Source organism: Antedon mediterranea, chromosome 6, assembly GCF_964355755.1.
Source record: "Antedon mediterranea chromosome 6, ecAntMedi1.1, whole genome shotgun sequence".
NCBI lineage: Eukaryota > Metazoa > Echinodermata > Crinoidea > Comatulida > Antedonidae > Antedon > Antedon mediterranea.
Window position 1 is genome coordinate 29,377,364 of NC_092675.1, and position 18,368 is coordinate 29,395,731.

Genomic DNA, 18,368 nt, shown 5'->3' on the forward strand with positions numbered 1-18,368 from the left:
CGTATTCATGAATGATTTAACCTAAAGAATTATATACAGATATTCATTCATCTATATCAGAGACTAGACAATACAGTACGGTTCGGTTATTGTCTTTTGTGTATTTGACTGGTCACTCATAAACACCTCATGCTGCTCACATCAGCGAGGAGTTTAGGTGGTAAATTCTGCTTATTATTAATCGGCTCAAAACAGCTCAGTTGAATACGCCTACCGTATGTTAAAAAGCTCCTCACAGTTCCATAAAGTGAAGTCAATCATCATTTATTACTACCATATTTGGGCACATCACACTTTTTTGTCGCATAAAGTTTGATGATAGTGTAGACAAAGTTTTAGCAGGCCATTATTATTTTTGCAAGTATTTTATATAATGTACCCTGTCAGTCAAGGTTGAGAGGAAATGAGGTTAACGTCCTTGACTTGCATCCTGGTTAGATGTTTGATTCAATAGGTCTTACCTGACTTTTTTGGTCAAAAGATAAAGATTTAAAAATTTTCTGCTGCGAGGAAATAACTGGCACTATAGTATAGTATGCTATAAGTATTTGAAAAATATTAAGACAGTTTTTAGCTACAAATTTGCAATATTTGATGTTGGAGGTTCATAATCATAATTCATAATTCTTAATATTATGATGAACACTGATAACGTATTGGATCATATGTTCCTATAAGATTAAAATTAATTTTATACTGTACTGTACAGTAACTTTAATTCCAATTTACTGTAGATCCTGACAATTTCCCCCTCCCCTCCCCACAATTTTAAAATTCTGGATCCTCCACTGGTACTATTAATACTACCAGTTATTTCGGTGGAATCGGCAACTCTTCAATTATATTTATATTTATGTCAAAATAGTGAATACTACTTTGTTATGCAACATCTTTCATATAGTAGAATTTAATTAGATAATTCAGTTACCAAGATGATTGATAGCATATGACATTATTGATGATGTAATCACACTTATTAAAAGATGAATGTTAAAATTTGAAGTGCTAAATTAATTATAATATAGAATTGTTCTTGGAAAAGGATTATAAATGTTGGATTAGAACTATGGAATATATTATATTTAAATGATCTTTCAGGGCCCACCCACGCCACTTTAATTAATAATTTCTAATTTTGTAACTTAGAATTAATCAAATATTAAAATTAAAATTGAATTATTGATTGATTGATTGATCACTTTCAGAATAAAAATTATATACAACAAACAATAACAAAATAAGAAAAACACACTAAAATATAAAATAGTATTTTCTACCATTTAGTGAAGAGATTTCAAAATTTATTTTATGCCCAATTTTAGAAAAACAAAATTTCTGATGGATGTTAATAATAGATTACTAAATAAATAGAAATAATAAGTTGCGTTGCGTCCAAAATGATAACTAAGCTTTAGACTCACAGTAATCTGAGTATAGTACGGACATGTAGTAATTGAGAAGAAACATGGATGTACTGTACTTTTAACATCAATTGATCAAATACAATTTGTGTAGGGCAATATCCTGCATCTTTTAGTATGTACTGAAATATATACAGTAACTAAAGCTCTGTCTACACTATCAAACTAGATTGACAAACAAAGTGTGATGTGCCCAAATATGGTGGTGATATGCCCAAATATGGTAGTGATTAACATCATCATGTCCATATAGGGACACATCACATTTTTTTGACACATAAAGTTTGATATAGTGTAGACAGAGCTTTTATACTGTATGTATGGATATTAAAAGTAATAAATATAATTGACCTAATAATTATATGTTGTGTTTAAAAACAAGCTATTATAATTTCCTGAATTGGTCAGTTGATCTGTATTTGGGAGAAAAACAAAATCTTGATACCGATAAAACCTGTAGGTGTGGAATTAGTAGGTTGTTCTTTGCTGCAATTTACTAGACCATGAGTTATGTACTGAATTAGATAGAGCTTAAGAATTTATATATTACACTCCTTGACTAATACTCATATCTAATGGTGTTTTGAAATGATTACCGTATTCACAAGTCACACAGGTCTATAGCTCTGTCTAAAATATCAAACTAGCTTGACAAAAAAAAGTGTCTAAATATGGTAGTGATATGCCCAAATATGGTAGTGATATGACATCATCATGTCCATATGAGCACATCACATTTTTTGTCGTTTGATAGTATAGACAGAGCTTTAATTAATACTTTAGGTCAAATTATAATTAACTCATTTCAATTCAACATCAACAAGGTACAAATTACAAAACAAAGTCCTCACTTTTGCCCCTCTAATAAACATACAAATAAAAGTATAACATTAGGTACAATTAACATAAACAAAACAAGTACATGGTATTAGCAAATTACAACAGACTGGTTTATTTAATATACATCAACAGCCAATTTACAGGATTTCTTAAACAGTAACATTTTAGAATAATATAATTACAATATTACAAATAAATAGTATTGTACAAATCAAAACAAATAAGCTATATATATTTCAACATTTAATTATGTCGTCAAGAACCTTTTGCTTTTGAATAAATTTTATTTAAATTAGAAACTTCGAACAAAACAATTATTCATACACTTGAATGGAGCATATTGTGAATTATATTTCTATTAAAGAAAGCATACTAAAATGAAATTTATAAATAATAATCTTTTATTGTATATTGACTTTATAGAATTAAATTTATTTTGCATATTTGTACCATCTTAGACATAAATAGCCGTAGCAGCATGCTCTAAAGCCCATTATTAATTTTTATTGTAAAACGCTGTTGATCGCTAACAGTAGGCTATAGCCGTTGTAAGCTAACAGTAGGCTTTAGCCGTTGTAAACCTACTATAGACTACTGTATCTACTCTACTGTATATTGCCTATTATGGTAGTATGAATTATGAATTATGAATTATAAAATTTTGCTTTTAGTTTAGAAATAATGGGTCAAAGAATTGCCTAAAAAGATTGTTTTTTGGCACAAATATAAACAAATTGCGCTATTATCTGACTGGAATTTAGGAACTCTAAAACCTATAATAGTAGTAGATTAGGTACTATTACTATTAGGTTTAAAAACACAAGGGTGCCTTTTTTGGGAATGACTATTTCTAGAAAATGGAGATATTTGATAAAATATGTCTTTTAGACCAATCTCAGTTGAATCTTGTCATCATTCTAGTCACTAATAGGTCAAAATATCTGTCTGTAATTGTAAAGGTATTGGCTAGTTATGATTGTAAACGCACCAAACAAAATTAATAAATATGTTAAATAATTTCATCATGTAATAATTAATTTTATACGGTAATGTATTAATTTTTGTTGTTTTTTAATATGATTCTTTACTAGCCCTAGGGTGTGATTAGTGGCTAAGTATAACATGTTTTACTACCCTGGAGATTTAATTTTTTTGCTGCCCTGGATAAAAATGTTCAGCATAATTATTGCTGGCCTAGATAAAAATGTTCAGCATGATTATTGCTGGCCTAGATAAAAATTGTCAGCATGATTATTGCTTGCCCAGATAAAAATTTTCAGCATGATTATTGCTAGCCTAGATAAAAAATGTCAGCATGATTATTGCTGGCCTAATAGCAGTTCTTTTTTAAAATGAAGACCTGCATAGGTGATCCTCTTTAAAAATGGTTAATAAAAATAAAATAAACGTGGGACATAAATTATTTAGCTTTGAATTTAATTTCAAGTTAATCCCAGCTTTCATAAATTTACCATTATTTCTAAACCAAATTTTGGACAGATTTAATATCCTTATTATTTATTATTTATTCACCAGCCTACCATTTTGCAGACACAAATCAAAATGTCTAAAAAAATGTGAACAAGCAAGAGTACTTTAATTGTTGAAATTAAAGAAAATATATTTGCATAATACAAAACTGGCAATTTAGCAAGAATACACTTTGGTTTGTTACTGAATAATTAGCAAATGAATATGTATCTAATCATAATCAAAATATTCTTCCCATTCAACTCATATATACATTTATGTTCTAGCCACTTTACCATTTTCTTATAAAGATTTTGTAGAACCACCTTAATAATTATCATTATTTCTAAACCAATTTTTAACAGATTTAATATTATTTATTATTTTATTCACCAGCCTATCATATTGCAGACATTATCAAAATGTCTAAAAAAAAACATACAAAACTGGTGAAATTGGTCACACAACACAAAATTGGTAATCAATTAGGATACGCTTTGTTGTGTTACTGTATAATATAGAAAATTAATAAGTACAATTATCATTATACTCATCAAAATATTCTCCCAACTCATAAACATTTATCATTTGTATAAATTCTATTAAACAAAAATCAATTGATATTCCAAATGAATTGCTTATGGAGAGTTCACCTTCCAGAATTAGCATACTAATAAAACGGCCAAGTTTCCTGATGGCTTTATGAATATCAATTGTGTGGCTTTGACTGTTAATTTACAAACACACCGTATAATAACAAAACTGGTGGGAATATACGAGTCAATACAATATTATCAAGGCTGCCTTACTCGTCTAATTTCACGCCGCCATTGTCTGTTTCAGTTAGTTGCTATGGTTACTGTTGACCTACGGATTAATTATCCCAGTAGCTGCTGGTATAGCACATCATTTAAAGTTTAATGTTAATGCAGATCATAAATTTAACAAAATAAAATTGCAAATTTGATTCAATAGTTGAAAACACTTTGTAATAAGTGAATATTAAGTTTAAGTATAAGTAAGCAACATTTGCTTTGAAGAATTTTCTGAAATCACATAATTTAGAAATAATATGATAATAATAATAATTATTCATATAATATTATGTACTAAATTAATTTGTATTATTATTTATACCATTATCCATAACACATACTTTTTATATTTCTTTAATTTTTAATTATATAACATTAAAGAACAGGAAGGACAAATAAAAACTGAATCAGCTATATTTCCTACACACACCTTAAGCTCTGTCTACACTATCAAACGTTATGTGACAAAAATACCATGAGCCTATATACTTGGATATGATGATGGCATATTACTACCTACCATATATGGGCATATAACTACCATTTTTGGATACCTCACTTTTTTTGTAAAACTAGTTTTATAGTGTAGACAGAGTTTAACAGAAGAGATGGTGCACTCTACAGGTGGATTTCCCATTTCTTGCAACATGACAGAATTCCACATTTATCATGATGTTTAATTGAGATTGAATATTTAAAGCATATGTAGTAGGTGTTATGGTTATACCATTATTCAAATTTGTCATGATTGTTTTACCAAACATTGGAAAAATATAAAAATGGTTTACGGTATTGTCCATAAGTATGGGAAAGATGTTCAACAATATTAATACTGGTATTCAACTAGTATTATGATTATGAGTAATAAACTGTGATATAGTTCATTGTAAATAAAGACATTATAATCATTTTATGATAATGATTGTTATAATTAAAATGATGAAGCTGGAATAATGGTGAATTTACCACAAAAGAGAGAAAAGAAAATAAAACATTTTACTACAGTGGTTTGGCTACACACACACAAAACACATATTGGTTTATTCACCTAATTATAATCTTTTCACTTATAATACATTGGTTCCTTAGTTACTATATCAATGTTGCAACACCTTAGGCAAATGCAAGTAGGCAGGAAAATACACACACTAAAGGCTGAGAGACTGATTCAATGGGAACAATAGCATTGTTAAAAGACACTGTTATTATGGTGTTACTGTATACTTGTGCATAGTATAGGAATACTGTATATAATTAATTACTGTATGTATTACCTAATGAACTTCAAAATAAGCCTATTTTATTATAGAAGAAAAATAAAAGAACAGAATTTAATTGAGATGGTTCCCAGTATTAAAAATTATTCAGGTATTAATAAATGATAAATTACAGTATATATTATTATACAGACACAAGTATTAGAATATTTTTGGCATTGTCTCAATGTTTGTGCCATTCCTTTAGGCTACTAATATCAGACATTATACAGCAGAAGAAAAGGGAAACTATGGAGCGCCAGAAGTGCCTTTAATTGAACGGTTTGCATTAATAATTAAAGTAAAGTTTGCAATTATAATTCAATAAGTAACTTCTTTTTAGACTATACCCTCCGTTTTTTTAATAGATATTTTTTGCCTACAAATAATAATGTATGGTATCTTTATAATGTACAGTACAGTTAGTACAGTAATAGAGCATGTAGATGACTACCACAAATTATATATTGTCACTCTGTTTTTCTTCACATCATATCTTATTTTTCTTCTAATTGGAAAATGTCAAAACTACATCAGTCATATGTTTATTTTGTCAATTTTCCCTGCCTTTGTTATGTTGTGAAAATGATTAAGATAGACTTGCAGTAGATTTAAAATGAAAAATTGATAATTACAAGATTTTCAACCCAAGACTGATAATATGATTATAAAATGCAAAATTATATGTCGTAAAAATTTATGCATACCATAACATTTTAAAATGGTTTATTATTGTCTGATTTTAAATGTTTTCATATTATAAGCCCTATACAAATATGAGTCCATTTTCTACTCCTCAACTTTTAGTAATTTGAATTTGATTCATGTGTGTAATTGCTACTTAGTACATTGTATCCCTCCTTACCATCAGTATGTGCTGATTAACCTATCTACACCTAAAACATGAAATGTTATAGTGTAGATACAGTAGCACTAATGTGTATTTAATATATTATCATGTTATGTTTTTTTTCTTAAGTAGTAGTATTCCCAATAATTATTGACAAATGATATAGGTGAAATACTGCCACTGCCACAACAAAAGACTCTTTAATGTTCAGCCCACGAAATTCAGAAAAAAGAAGGTCGGCAAAAAATTGCCGACCTTAAATTCGCCAAGGTCGGCAGTCTCGGCAGTTCTAAAAATAGAAAATTCACCCCAAGCAAGGCCTAAACCTCTTGCTAACCTAAAAGGCCTAGCTAGGCCTAGCCTCCCTAGCTATATGTTATGCAAAAAGAACTAGCAAAATTAACTAAAATATAAAAACCTAACACTAAAATCTACAAGATAAATTCTATTTGATAATTAATTGCTGAACATCATGGTTCTGGAGCTAGCCGTACACAGAGCATAGTTGCTTGCTTGGCATAACAGGGTATTCCCCTACACAGGTCTGTGGCGCGCAGCGCTGTGCCCAGCCAGCTTGGTTGATAGGAAAGCATGCAGCTCACACACAAAATGATGTAATGGTTGAGTGAATTCAGGGATCATCTTAATTCCATGGTTTGTTAACTAAACACAACATGGTGGTGAATATGCCTGTTAAAATTTCAATGATACGATCCCTTAAAGTACCATGTTGTTGCTAGGAGGCTTGAAAGGAGGGATCTAGCCTAGTTTCTAGGTCGGCAATCTCTTGCCGTCCTCTGACAATTTAAGGTCGGCAATAAGGTCGGCAATTGCCGATTGCCGACGTGAAATTCGTGGGCTGAATGTTGTTGATTGATTGCTTGCCTGAAAGTAATAAATAGATATAGCTAATACGTGGGTTTAGGCTCCTAACATAAGTATTGTCATGTGAGTTGATGTTATTAGTTGTAGTAATTGTTGTTTCATTCTATTTCAACTGTCTTGCTATTTAATTAAGATTGTCATAAATACGATAAAATAACAAGATTGTAGTAGACAGTTTATATTATAGATGTACTGTACATCTACTAGATTGTTGAATAGATGAAGCAAAGTGATGCCAAAAGGAGAGAGATTGAGTAAAATACAGTGTGTGCGTTTAACGTAGGGGTATTGCGTATAAATTGATGTACTGTACATCTACTAGATTGTCAACTAGATAGAAGAAAGGTGATGCCAAAAGGAGAGAGATTGAGTAAAATACAGTGCGTGTGTTAATACATTGGGGCATTGACGTATTATGTATAAATTGATCTACTGTAGGCCTACATCTACCATATTGTCAACAAGCAAGGTGAGCAAATACAGTAGGTGCGGGTATAAATTGGGCATTGGCTGCATATTCCTGTGTCTTCCATACGTATAGAATCCTTTTTTCAACTTTGTCCTATAAGTCTGCTCTCTAGACAGTCTAATATTGATAATACCTCAAAGTTTATCTTCAACCATAAAAGCTTTTAACACATGTAAAACTACTTTAGATATTACCAGGTCATAGATCATAACTTCACATACACCACAAAGTAGACACATTGTTAAAAAAACAAAAACTCAATTTTGAATTACAATAATAATAGACATGAAGTTATTTCAATATTGCATATTGTTCTACAAAACTTACTGTAGAAGCCTAAAAGTTGATTTAATCTATAGATTGGCAGCAGTGTACTGTTAACTAATTCATGGACAATATACTTAAACTTAAAAAAGGTACACTAAAAGATATCTAATTCAGGATTTTGACAAACACTGACGAAATTCTACAAAAAATACCATTCTTATAGACATTAACACAGGAAAATTGTACTGTAACATTGATTTTTAACGAAGTCCACAAATTGGGACATAATTACATCCGATTAGTTAATAGAATGCATGACGCACCCCTGGTAAACAGTGAATTACCAATTGCGCAGGGTATTTTGTGATGAGTTTAAAACGCATCAAGTCCGTTAAAAACGCAACAAATCTGTTAAAATTTGTCAAATTCGTTAACATTATGTAAACCTCCCAAAATTGTTAATCTTTTTCACAATGTGATTATATTCAATATTATACTAATATCACCATATGTTTACATCCATTCACAATTATAAACCGCTTGCAACCTTGTAACGTGTAACAATTAATATTGATGGTCAGTTCCTTTTAATTATATGATTAGTGGTCAGTGTTGTGCTTAAATGATCTAATAAGTACATGCTGTCATAAATTAAATCATCAGATAACTTACTTATTCGCCAAGCAGTCAAGAGGTTTTGTCAGACATCAAATGCTGCATTTGTGTCTTCAACATTTATTGAAATATAAAACAATATTACAGTAAAAAATATGTTTTACAGTATATACACCTAAGATAAAGATATTAAATTATTTTTTTTAACCTAGCTGGACAAAAGGTTTATCTACCTAATATAATTCTATGTGGTCACTCAGTGCTATTATTAGAAATGGACATCGATGTCAATGGTGGAAGTGATCTTAATATATGAATCTCAGGATGAATCTTTTCAATACTGAGATTCATTACATTTTGAGTTTAGATTTATTGCACCAGTCAAGAATCAGTATGGATGTTTAAAAGTCAAAGGTCAATTTTGAAAAAATACAATCTGTTAAATTAAACACCTATGAATCAAAATTTTGTATTTGTGCAGTTTTATTTGTGATTATTAATTTTTTAAATTTTTTTCATTTCATTTAATGTCAACTACATCCAATAGCCAGAAATCGCCAATTATAGGATATAATATTAAATAACCCTTAATCCAAATTCTGTAACAGAAATCCAAATTCTACATGTACATTAAATAACTACAAATGCAAAGTGTAATTCTCCAGTGCAGTTTGATGCAATGATAATAATTAAACTCTATACACAATGATTCCTATAGGGATTATGTTAAATATGTTAATCTTTGTTTTGATTACATATAGCAATATTTAAGTTTCATATTATTTACATAATTTTTGTTTTTGTTTTCTTTTTTTCCATTTATTTATTTTCCACACATTGAACAAAAAAGAAAAGATATTTATACTTTGAAAAAAAAAATTCTATTAAAAGCAACAATGAATAGGGTTGCCATACTTCAAAAAAAAAAAAAAAATGGGCTTGTATGAAGGTAAAAATCAATTATCAATTCAATTCAATAAAACTAAAATAGCTATGAATATTAAAACATAAATTAAGAAAGAGCTTGAGGCTTAAAAAATATATTAATATCACTATCGTATAATACCACTGACTCATGTTTGTTTTCTTATTTTTCATCATGACAGTGTTGTTAATATAGTTCGTTCAGCAGAAATGTAGACAAGATGACGTTTTTGCTATCTATCACAGTGTACATTAAAGATGTATTATCCCCCAAAATCATGAAAGATAAAGATTTATAAAATCAGACTTTTGATAGCCCATTTTGTAGTTTTAATGTTAATACTTCTATAGAAAAAACCAACAAAAATAATTGTGATATGTAACTACAAACAATTAGTATTATTAGTTTAATTTAAACAGGGAGATGTACAATAAATTGTACATCTTCCTGATTTGAAAGACATGAAAATAAATTTAAATCATGTATTAATTTTAATAATATTACATTTCATGTTGGTCATCTAAAGAGCAGCAGCTTGTAAATGTAATTAAAATCTAATAAACATTGTGACCAATTCTCATAACATGTTATTATTAACTACTACAATACTGCATATTCTATTATGTTATTGTTAAGCCGGTTAACTTCTGTTTTCAGTCTCCACGGAGCAGAAATCCTCATGAACATTGATTTAAAATTCTAAATAGTCTATTTTACATCATTTACATGTGGAATGTTCCATTTTCTGACATGGATATTTTCTATATAAAAAATACTAATTTAGCTTCTGTATGACAATTTTCTAGGTTTCCCACAAATATTATGTTAATTATTTGAGTGAGAATACAAAATCAAGGTTATATAAATGTCAAACAACCATAGGCCTATATAGACATTACTATCAAATTGGTTTACTACATTTATAATTATTACTAAATTGATAAATATTATTAAAACATTTATTTAGTATTCATTTTATTTGAAAGACAAATAAAGAGAAATTAGAACAAGGGGTGTATATTTCACACATGTATGTTGTTTTGGTAATTTTATTTATTTTTTATTTTTATTTAATTCATTCAAAATATAGATAATAATTAAATCTAAGATTACAAAACCATAATATAACATAAATTAAAAGATGTCAATTCTGTTAAAAAATCAAAATCAAACTAATACAGTAAGTTTCTTTCATTTGACCAGTTTTAAAATAAAGCAAGATTAAAGGAGATTTATCCAGTTACAGTGGATTAGATGAAAGGGATTATATCAAAGGTTTAAATGAATAATTATTATTTTATTATTCATCTTGAATTGTAGCAACATAGTCGGTTGTAAAATAATTAGGATGACAATTTGTGAGAAATATCATTTGAACCAGGCATTGTGAAAATGTAGCAAAGTGGAGTGCCTGGAAATTGTGAATTGTACAACCCTGGGAGCAGTGATGGAGACCCTGGGAATTGTTGACTATGAAAAATATAGCAAAGGATAGAGAGCCTGGAAATTGTGAATTGTACAACCCTGGAGAGTAGTAATGGGGACCCTGGGAATTGTGAAGTATGGAAAATGTAGCAAAGGATGGAGAGCCTGGAAATTGTGAATTGTACAACCCTGGAGAGTAGTAATGGGGACCCTGGGAATTGTGAAGTATGGAAAATGTAGCAGAAATTGTGAATTGTACAACCCTGGAAAGTGGTGATGAGGACCCTGGGAATTGTTAACTATGGACAATTTGGAGAGCCTGGGAAGTCTGAATTGTAGGACCCTGGATAGTAGTAATGCCCTAGGCATAAATGAAATGTGGAAGATATAGGAAAGAGAGACATTAGAGCTATGGACTTTATAAACATAGTTTCTTCTTTAAAATCTTTGCGATAATTATAATATCATCAGAGGTAAAATTAATGTTTTTGTGAACTGTTAATTGTTTTTATACTGTATGCTTGATATGGGTGTATATTTTATAACATCAATGATATCACTTTTGACTAATTTTGTTTTCGGCAATAAATATAACAATAATATCTAAATTATTACACGTAATAATGAAATAATGACGTCTGCTTCTTGCGTCATCTTTTAAAATATTAAACATCATCCCACGTTTTTAACTCAAACCGTTTTTCTAAATTAAAACCTTTAAGCTCATAGCATTAATAATTACTTGCTATAAACCATTCCAAAAATTATTACCAAGAATTTAAATTTAGTTAAGAAACTATGTTTTTTTTATAAAAATTATGATGTTAATGAACTTATAAATTTGCTATTGGCGAATAAACTTGAGATTTACTTCGACTTGAAATTAAATTAAGAAACTTTTTAGCTTTTCAATTATTGAAATTATATCCTTGGGAGATTCTCCTCAGGTTTGTGGACATAGTCTATAAAAAACATGCAGTCAGATTAAGATAAAATGAATGATATCGCAAAATGTACATCAATGTTTGTGGCATGAAACTACTCGTAATATAATAATCAGATGAAATTTATTTATTTTATTTCAACAATATTTAAATTTATTCAGTATATTAATTTATTCAATATTTGTTTATTTTCTTTTTACATACCGTACTACTAATACTATAGTAAAAAAATTATTATTTGATCTGTGAATTGTATTTTGATGGTTATTTAAGCTTTTATGAAACCTCTATGGTCTAATGGTTTAGCAATTGTCTTAGAAGAAGTTGCAGGTTCGATTTCCTTTTTTTTGGTTTTTGGTATTTTGATTAAAAGTTTATTGTGTAATTTTTTTTTTGTACAATTTTAAAATATTAACGATAAATTATAGATACTTCAAGAATGTTTGATAATTATTTCCTTTTATTTTACCGATCATCTTGACATTTCTTAAATCAGTCACATATTTGGAAGGAAGAAAGCATCGTTGATATTTATCAGATGAATTTTTACAAATCACACAAAGACTATTCATTGATTTTTTGATCTTAAAGCTTCTGTTTTTGTGTTCATTATTAATATTAATTAAGATACACGGATGAGAGAGATTATTTTTGTGCTGATGACATAGTAGTAATTGCCGTACAGAGTTGTTGTGATGCTGCATAGATGGATACTTATCTTAATGCGTTTGACAGTCTTTATACTGTAGTAAAAAAGCCAAACTTAAATTATTTCTAATAGCGAAAGTTATGTATTGTGATTTTATTTTTGAAAATACAATATAGAAATGTTGTATTTTATTATTCCTATTGTTTTGTATAAAGTGATCCAAGTGGTACAATAACTTATTTCTAAAAACTATATAAATTTAAAGAACATTAAATATTTTTATTGCATAATTATATAATATGTACGCTTCATTGTCATTACATTGTACTAATTTATTCCTGTCGTTGGCAAGGAACAATCGTACCTCGTTTCTTTATATACTGTGATAGGACTCTCAGTACTACAGTATGTACAGAGATAGTGTACATCAAATGGATTGAAGGAAATATTATTGCAGTACAAGCAAATGATAATGTAAAAATCAATCAATTAATTATTAAGAACATTTTTAAAAGACAACAAAAGTTTTTAAAATAATGTTGGTTAAAATTGAATGTGTTTTAAAGGATGCTTAAATTAAATTAAGTTTATTTGTTTTCCAAATACCAGTAGATACACTACTGAATAATTTCAAATTATATGATAAACCTTTTGTGAATTTGACATTTTAATTATTTGATTGATAAATTTTCAAGAATCTGACTATTTGAAGTTACGTATACTCGTATTATTTGTTCAGGAACAATGAATAGAGTAAATAACATAAACTTTATTTTTACTCGGTAGGTTGTACCACAAAGAAATAAACTCAATTTATATTTGTCATAAATGTATAAAAACACCTCATTTTGTTCTTTTTAACAGATTTGCACAAATTGCAAAGAGAAGAGAGAATTTGCCGCCAGCTTAGACATAACAACATTGGTAAGTTTGTTACAAAACCTCAACCTGACCTCCTTCTACATGTTCCCTCTAGAGCCTGATGCAGAATTACCTTTATTCTGAATTTGATAAAATTCTATGATTGATATCAATTGAACTATTCCAATCGAACATCTACAATAGTGCAGACCTCCCAGTTTTTTTTATTGATCTCCACCTACTGTACAAGTTCAAATGTGCAATTTCCTAATTGTTTTCGATATAAAAATTGCCACGCATGCCCCATTCGGAAGTCCCTTTACATGTTTACTAGCAGTACTAATGGAAGATATTTTTTAATATGCCCTCTATGTTTGGATGTAGTTTGATAACAGTTATAATGCCCTCTATGAGTTCGTCATGCAGAAGAGAATGTCAATTTTCAGATTCACAGATTCAACTGTCTGTGCTAATCCACAGCCTAGTCCACAGCCTAATCTACATCCTAGTCCACATCCTAGTCCACAGCCTAGTCCACAGCCTAGTCCACAGCCTAGTCCACAGCCTAGTCCACAGCCTAGTCCACAGCCTAATCCAGACAAAAACATGTGTATGACTCTTACATATTTCTGCAATTACTTATTGCTACAATTACATATTGCTACAATTACATATTGCTACAATTACATATTGCTACAATTACATATTGCTACAATTACATATTGCTACAATTACTTATTGCTACAATTACTTATTGCTACAATTACTTATTGCTACAATTACATATTGCTACAATTACATATTGCTACAATTACATATTGCTACAATTACATATTGCTACAATTACATATTGCTACAATTACATATTGCTACAATTACATATTGCTACAATTACATATTGCTACAATTACATATTGCTACAATTACATATTGCTACAATTACATATTGCTACAATTACATATTGCTACAATTACATATTGCTACAATTACATATTGCTACAATTACATATTGCTACAATTACATATTGCTACAATTACATATTGCTACAATTACATATTGCTACAATTACATATTGCTACAATTACATATTGCTACAATTACATATTGCTACAATTACATATTGCTACAATTACATATTGCTACAATTACATATTGCTACAATTACATATTGCTACAATTACATATTGCTACAATTACATATTGCTACAATTACATATTGCTACAATTACATATTGCTACAATTACATATTGCTACAATTACCTCACATTTATATTTCTTAAAGTAGCACAAGCAGAGAAGAAGCAAATGTAAATAAATATTATTCAAGTTCAACTTACTATTAATGTTTATATTTTATCCTATGATGCATTTAATACTTTGTTGTAATACTACATTTTAATACAGTGATACCCTAAAATATTTAAGTTATTTATTTTTCAGCCAGTTCGGGCCGTCCTCCCTGAAAAAAAAAACCTGTGTAATAAGGTTAGGTTGCAAGCTTAAGTAATGCTGGCCAGTATACTGTATATTATACTACCGTATATCTTTAACTATTCTTACCAGTGTGTAAAATGTGCTTCACATTAAGGAGTGGCCAACAAATGACCACCTTTATGCAAATTAGCCTCCACAAACTTGAAAATGTCTTCCTACAGTACATTCATTGAACTTCATTTTTACATATTTTGCATTATGTAATTATCCTGTATTTTGTCTTGATTTGCTATTGATATCTTAACTAATTATACTAACGATACAATGTTATTACCAGAAAGTGCAAGATAGTTTGAAGAGCAACGCTTACTGTTCTCTTTGAACTTTTATAATTAGCAATAATTCTGCCTAGTCGTAAGAAAATATTTAGTTTAATAAACTCAAAAGAGAGGTAACAAACACATTTTCAGCATTTTCAAGTAGTTTTATTATTTATGTGAATTTATTTTGTTTTTAATATTTTTATACTTTAATATGAAAACATATTATTGTAAAACTGTGATTTAAAAGAAAAAAAAAGTCAACTGGAAGTCGATGAGATTTTGGCTACAAGACAAGATAAGATAATAATCAAAAATATTTTCCTTTTTGCAAATTTAATATTAACTGAAAGCTACAAGAAAAAGTCCTAAATTCATCTTTATGTTTCATGTTTTGAGAACAAAACTCTTTAAGCAAATGGAAAGATTCATGTATAAACACTGATTGGTTGATTGATTGAAATCAAAATTTGATAATTCTAATTTATTAAATTTATTTATCACATAGAGAAGTTTTATTTTTAAACAAACAATATGGCAGATTTTATTATTTTAAAATAACCAAATTGTGAATTTAATAAGATTCAGGAAAACCATTTGAGACAGAATGTTCAACTGGTTTTATTGCAGAATAGGTGTTTGCAATTTAAGTAAATAATTAAATGTCCATGTCTTTCAGCACATTACGTCAACATAGAATTAATCAATCCTGACATGCTGTCATCATTATCAAAATATTTAAAATGTCACTATGACTAACTAAGTAAGAGTATCGCAAATCAGAGAAAAAAAATAAGACATTATGAAAGAATAGAAATCATATTCTGCAGTTACTGCAGTAAACTACATTTTTTACTGACAATAATGTATGATTTTAGTTTGTTTCATTATAAAGAAGTTTAAAATCATGATTACCCCTAAAAAAAGGCTTGCGAAATAATTACATTTAAAAAAAAAAAATTTTATTTATATAATACTTAATAGTAATACACGGTATCATCAGGCACAGAACATTAATTTAAACCGCCTGGTGATATACTGAAATTTAAATAATTAATTTGAAACGATGAGAAAAACTTGCCCCAACCGATATTCGAATCCGGAACCTTCTGCTTGATATGATCATTAGTGGTCATTAGATCACATTTCATGGTATTAATTCAACCCGATTGGATAGCGACTTTCTCGGAGTGGTACGGCGGAACAGCGATAGTCCCTTGTACGCACGAGCACCAGAGATCAACTTGATACGCCCTTATCTTTCAGTATTTTATTCACGAAGCAGGATCTCCGAAGAGATACTTTTACAAACACATCAGGCACAGATATTATTTTAGTTTTCAGTTTACTTATACAATTTTCTTTTTGGGCAGAATTGTACCAATCTGCCAACCATGTTTTAATCAATTTTTGATTAGATACTTGAAGATTTATTTATTTTAATTTTCCTGATTAATAAATTTGTTTCATTAGATAGTTTCTAAGATGAACAGTTACAGATTAAGATGAAAATTTTAGTCTCATCAATCATTTACCGCTAAATATTAATTACGTCAAATTAAAAATTACATTTGCATCAAATATTACATCGCCCTGTTTATAACTGACCTCATCTGAATGAGTTTATCGAGCAAGTATGAAACGTAGCTGGCAACGAAGTATTAATGAGGCGTTTTTATTGGCCCGGTAGATTAAGTTTACACTTGAGTATCGTGTATTAGTCAACCGAGAACATTCATTCAAGAAACCCCAAACACCAATTATCTGTGTACCTTATCACTAATAGCATTTACTTTTTATTGTGGTGTATAACGTTTTAATCACTTTACGCATTATTAGTCTTTGATTGTTGTGCGCAATAAACCGTTTCTATCTTCTCAATCCGATACTTATGATATTTGCAAATGGTCGTGGGATATTCTCAAATTTTATAGCGAGAAACAAAACTAAATCGTGATGTCATCAGCTTGATGAAACCAACAAGATGTTATTCTCATACTGGTCAGTATTCATATTAACTGACCACTACTCAGCCATTTACTACTACATTCATAGTACCGTACTGCCAAGCACTCAGTCATAGAACACTGTATTAATTACAGCAGGGAGATGTAAAAAATTCTCCTGATTACGGTAACATTAATTTTACTGTATCACAATATAAAGAAATAATGGATTCACTTCTGTAACACAACAGTGTAATTTTTTCCTTATCATTGGATCTTATTTTTCACTATATATGTTCTTAAGTAATTTATAGAATGCCCTTTATTTTGTGTAAAAGTAATTAATTCTAAAATGTGAAGCAGTTCAATTATCACAAGATTGACTTGTGAAGTTATACCAAAATGTGATCTATTTGGATTGATTTTAAGCAATATTACAGCAGTATTTTCATTGTAGTTTCAATGCAAAGATCCTTGAAATGTGTACTAATGTATTATATTTAGAAGGCTCTAATTGATTTGTACTGTGACATATAAAAATCCTTCAAATTTCTTAAATGGATGAAATGGTAATCTAGTCAGATATTTTTGATGGATAACTGGATTATTTTTAAACCAGTGAGGCCTAGATTTCAGTTCTGAATAAGGTCCTTGCACCATAGTATTAGGCAGTAAGCCAAATTTTATGTTGTATGGCCTAGATAGAGGCCGCAATATAACTGAAAAATACAGATGTACCTTCATTTTCAAGTACAAATATTTAACACTTTTTAAAATGTAAACAAACTATTGGTAATTGTAATGGTTATTGTGCATGTATAATGTAATTTATTATTTATGATATTGGAAAAGAAAGGACATGGCTCGTCCACTCTCTAATTCAATCCACTTAAACATATAATCTTTTTTTTCTTCATTTTCCTATAAATGTTTTTTCTCACTTGGCCGAGTTTCAAATTGGTTGATTTTGTAA

At 29.1% G+C, this 18,368-nt stretch overlaps 1 protein-coding gene across 9 annotated transcripts in view; it reads left to right on the forward strand.

The window, feature by feature from the left end:
* The window catches only part of LOC140051112 (calcium/calmodulin-dependent protein kinase type II subunit delta-like), a 117,859-nt gene that overhangs the window by 12,211 nt on the left and 87,280 nt on the right, over positions 1-18,368 (forward strand). For all 9 annotated transcript variants that reach the window (XM_072096224.1, XM_072096222.1, XM_072096226.1 and 6 more), the window contains exon 3: positions 13,696-13,755. In XM_072096224.1, the coding sequence (XP_071952325.1) occupies positions 13,696-13,755 (60 nt within the window). The remainder of the gene's footprint in view (positions 1-13,695; positions 13,756-18,368) is intronic.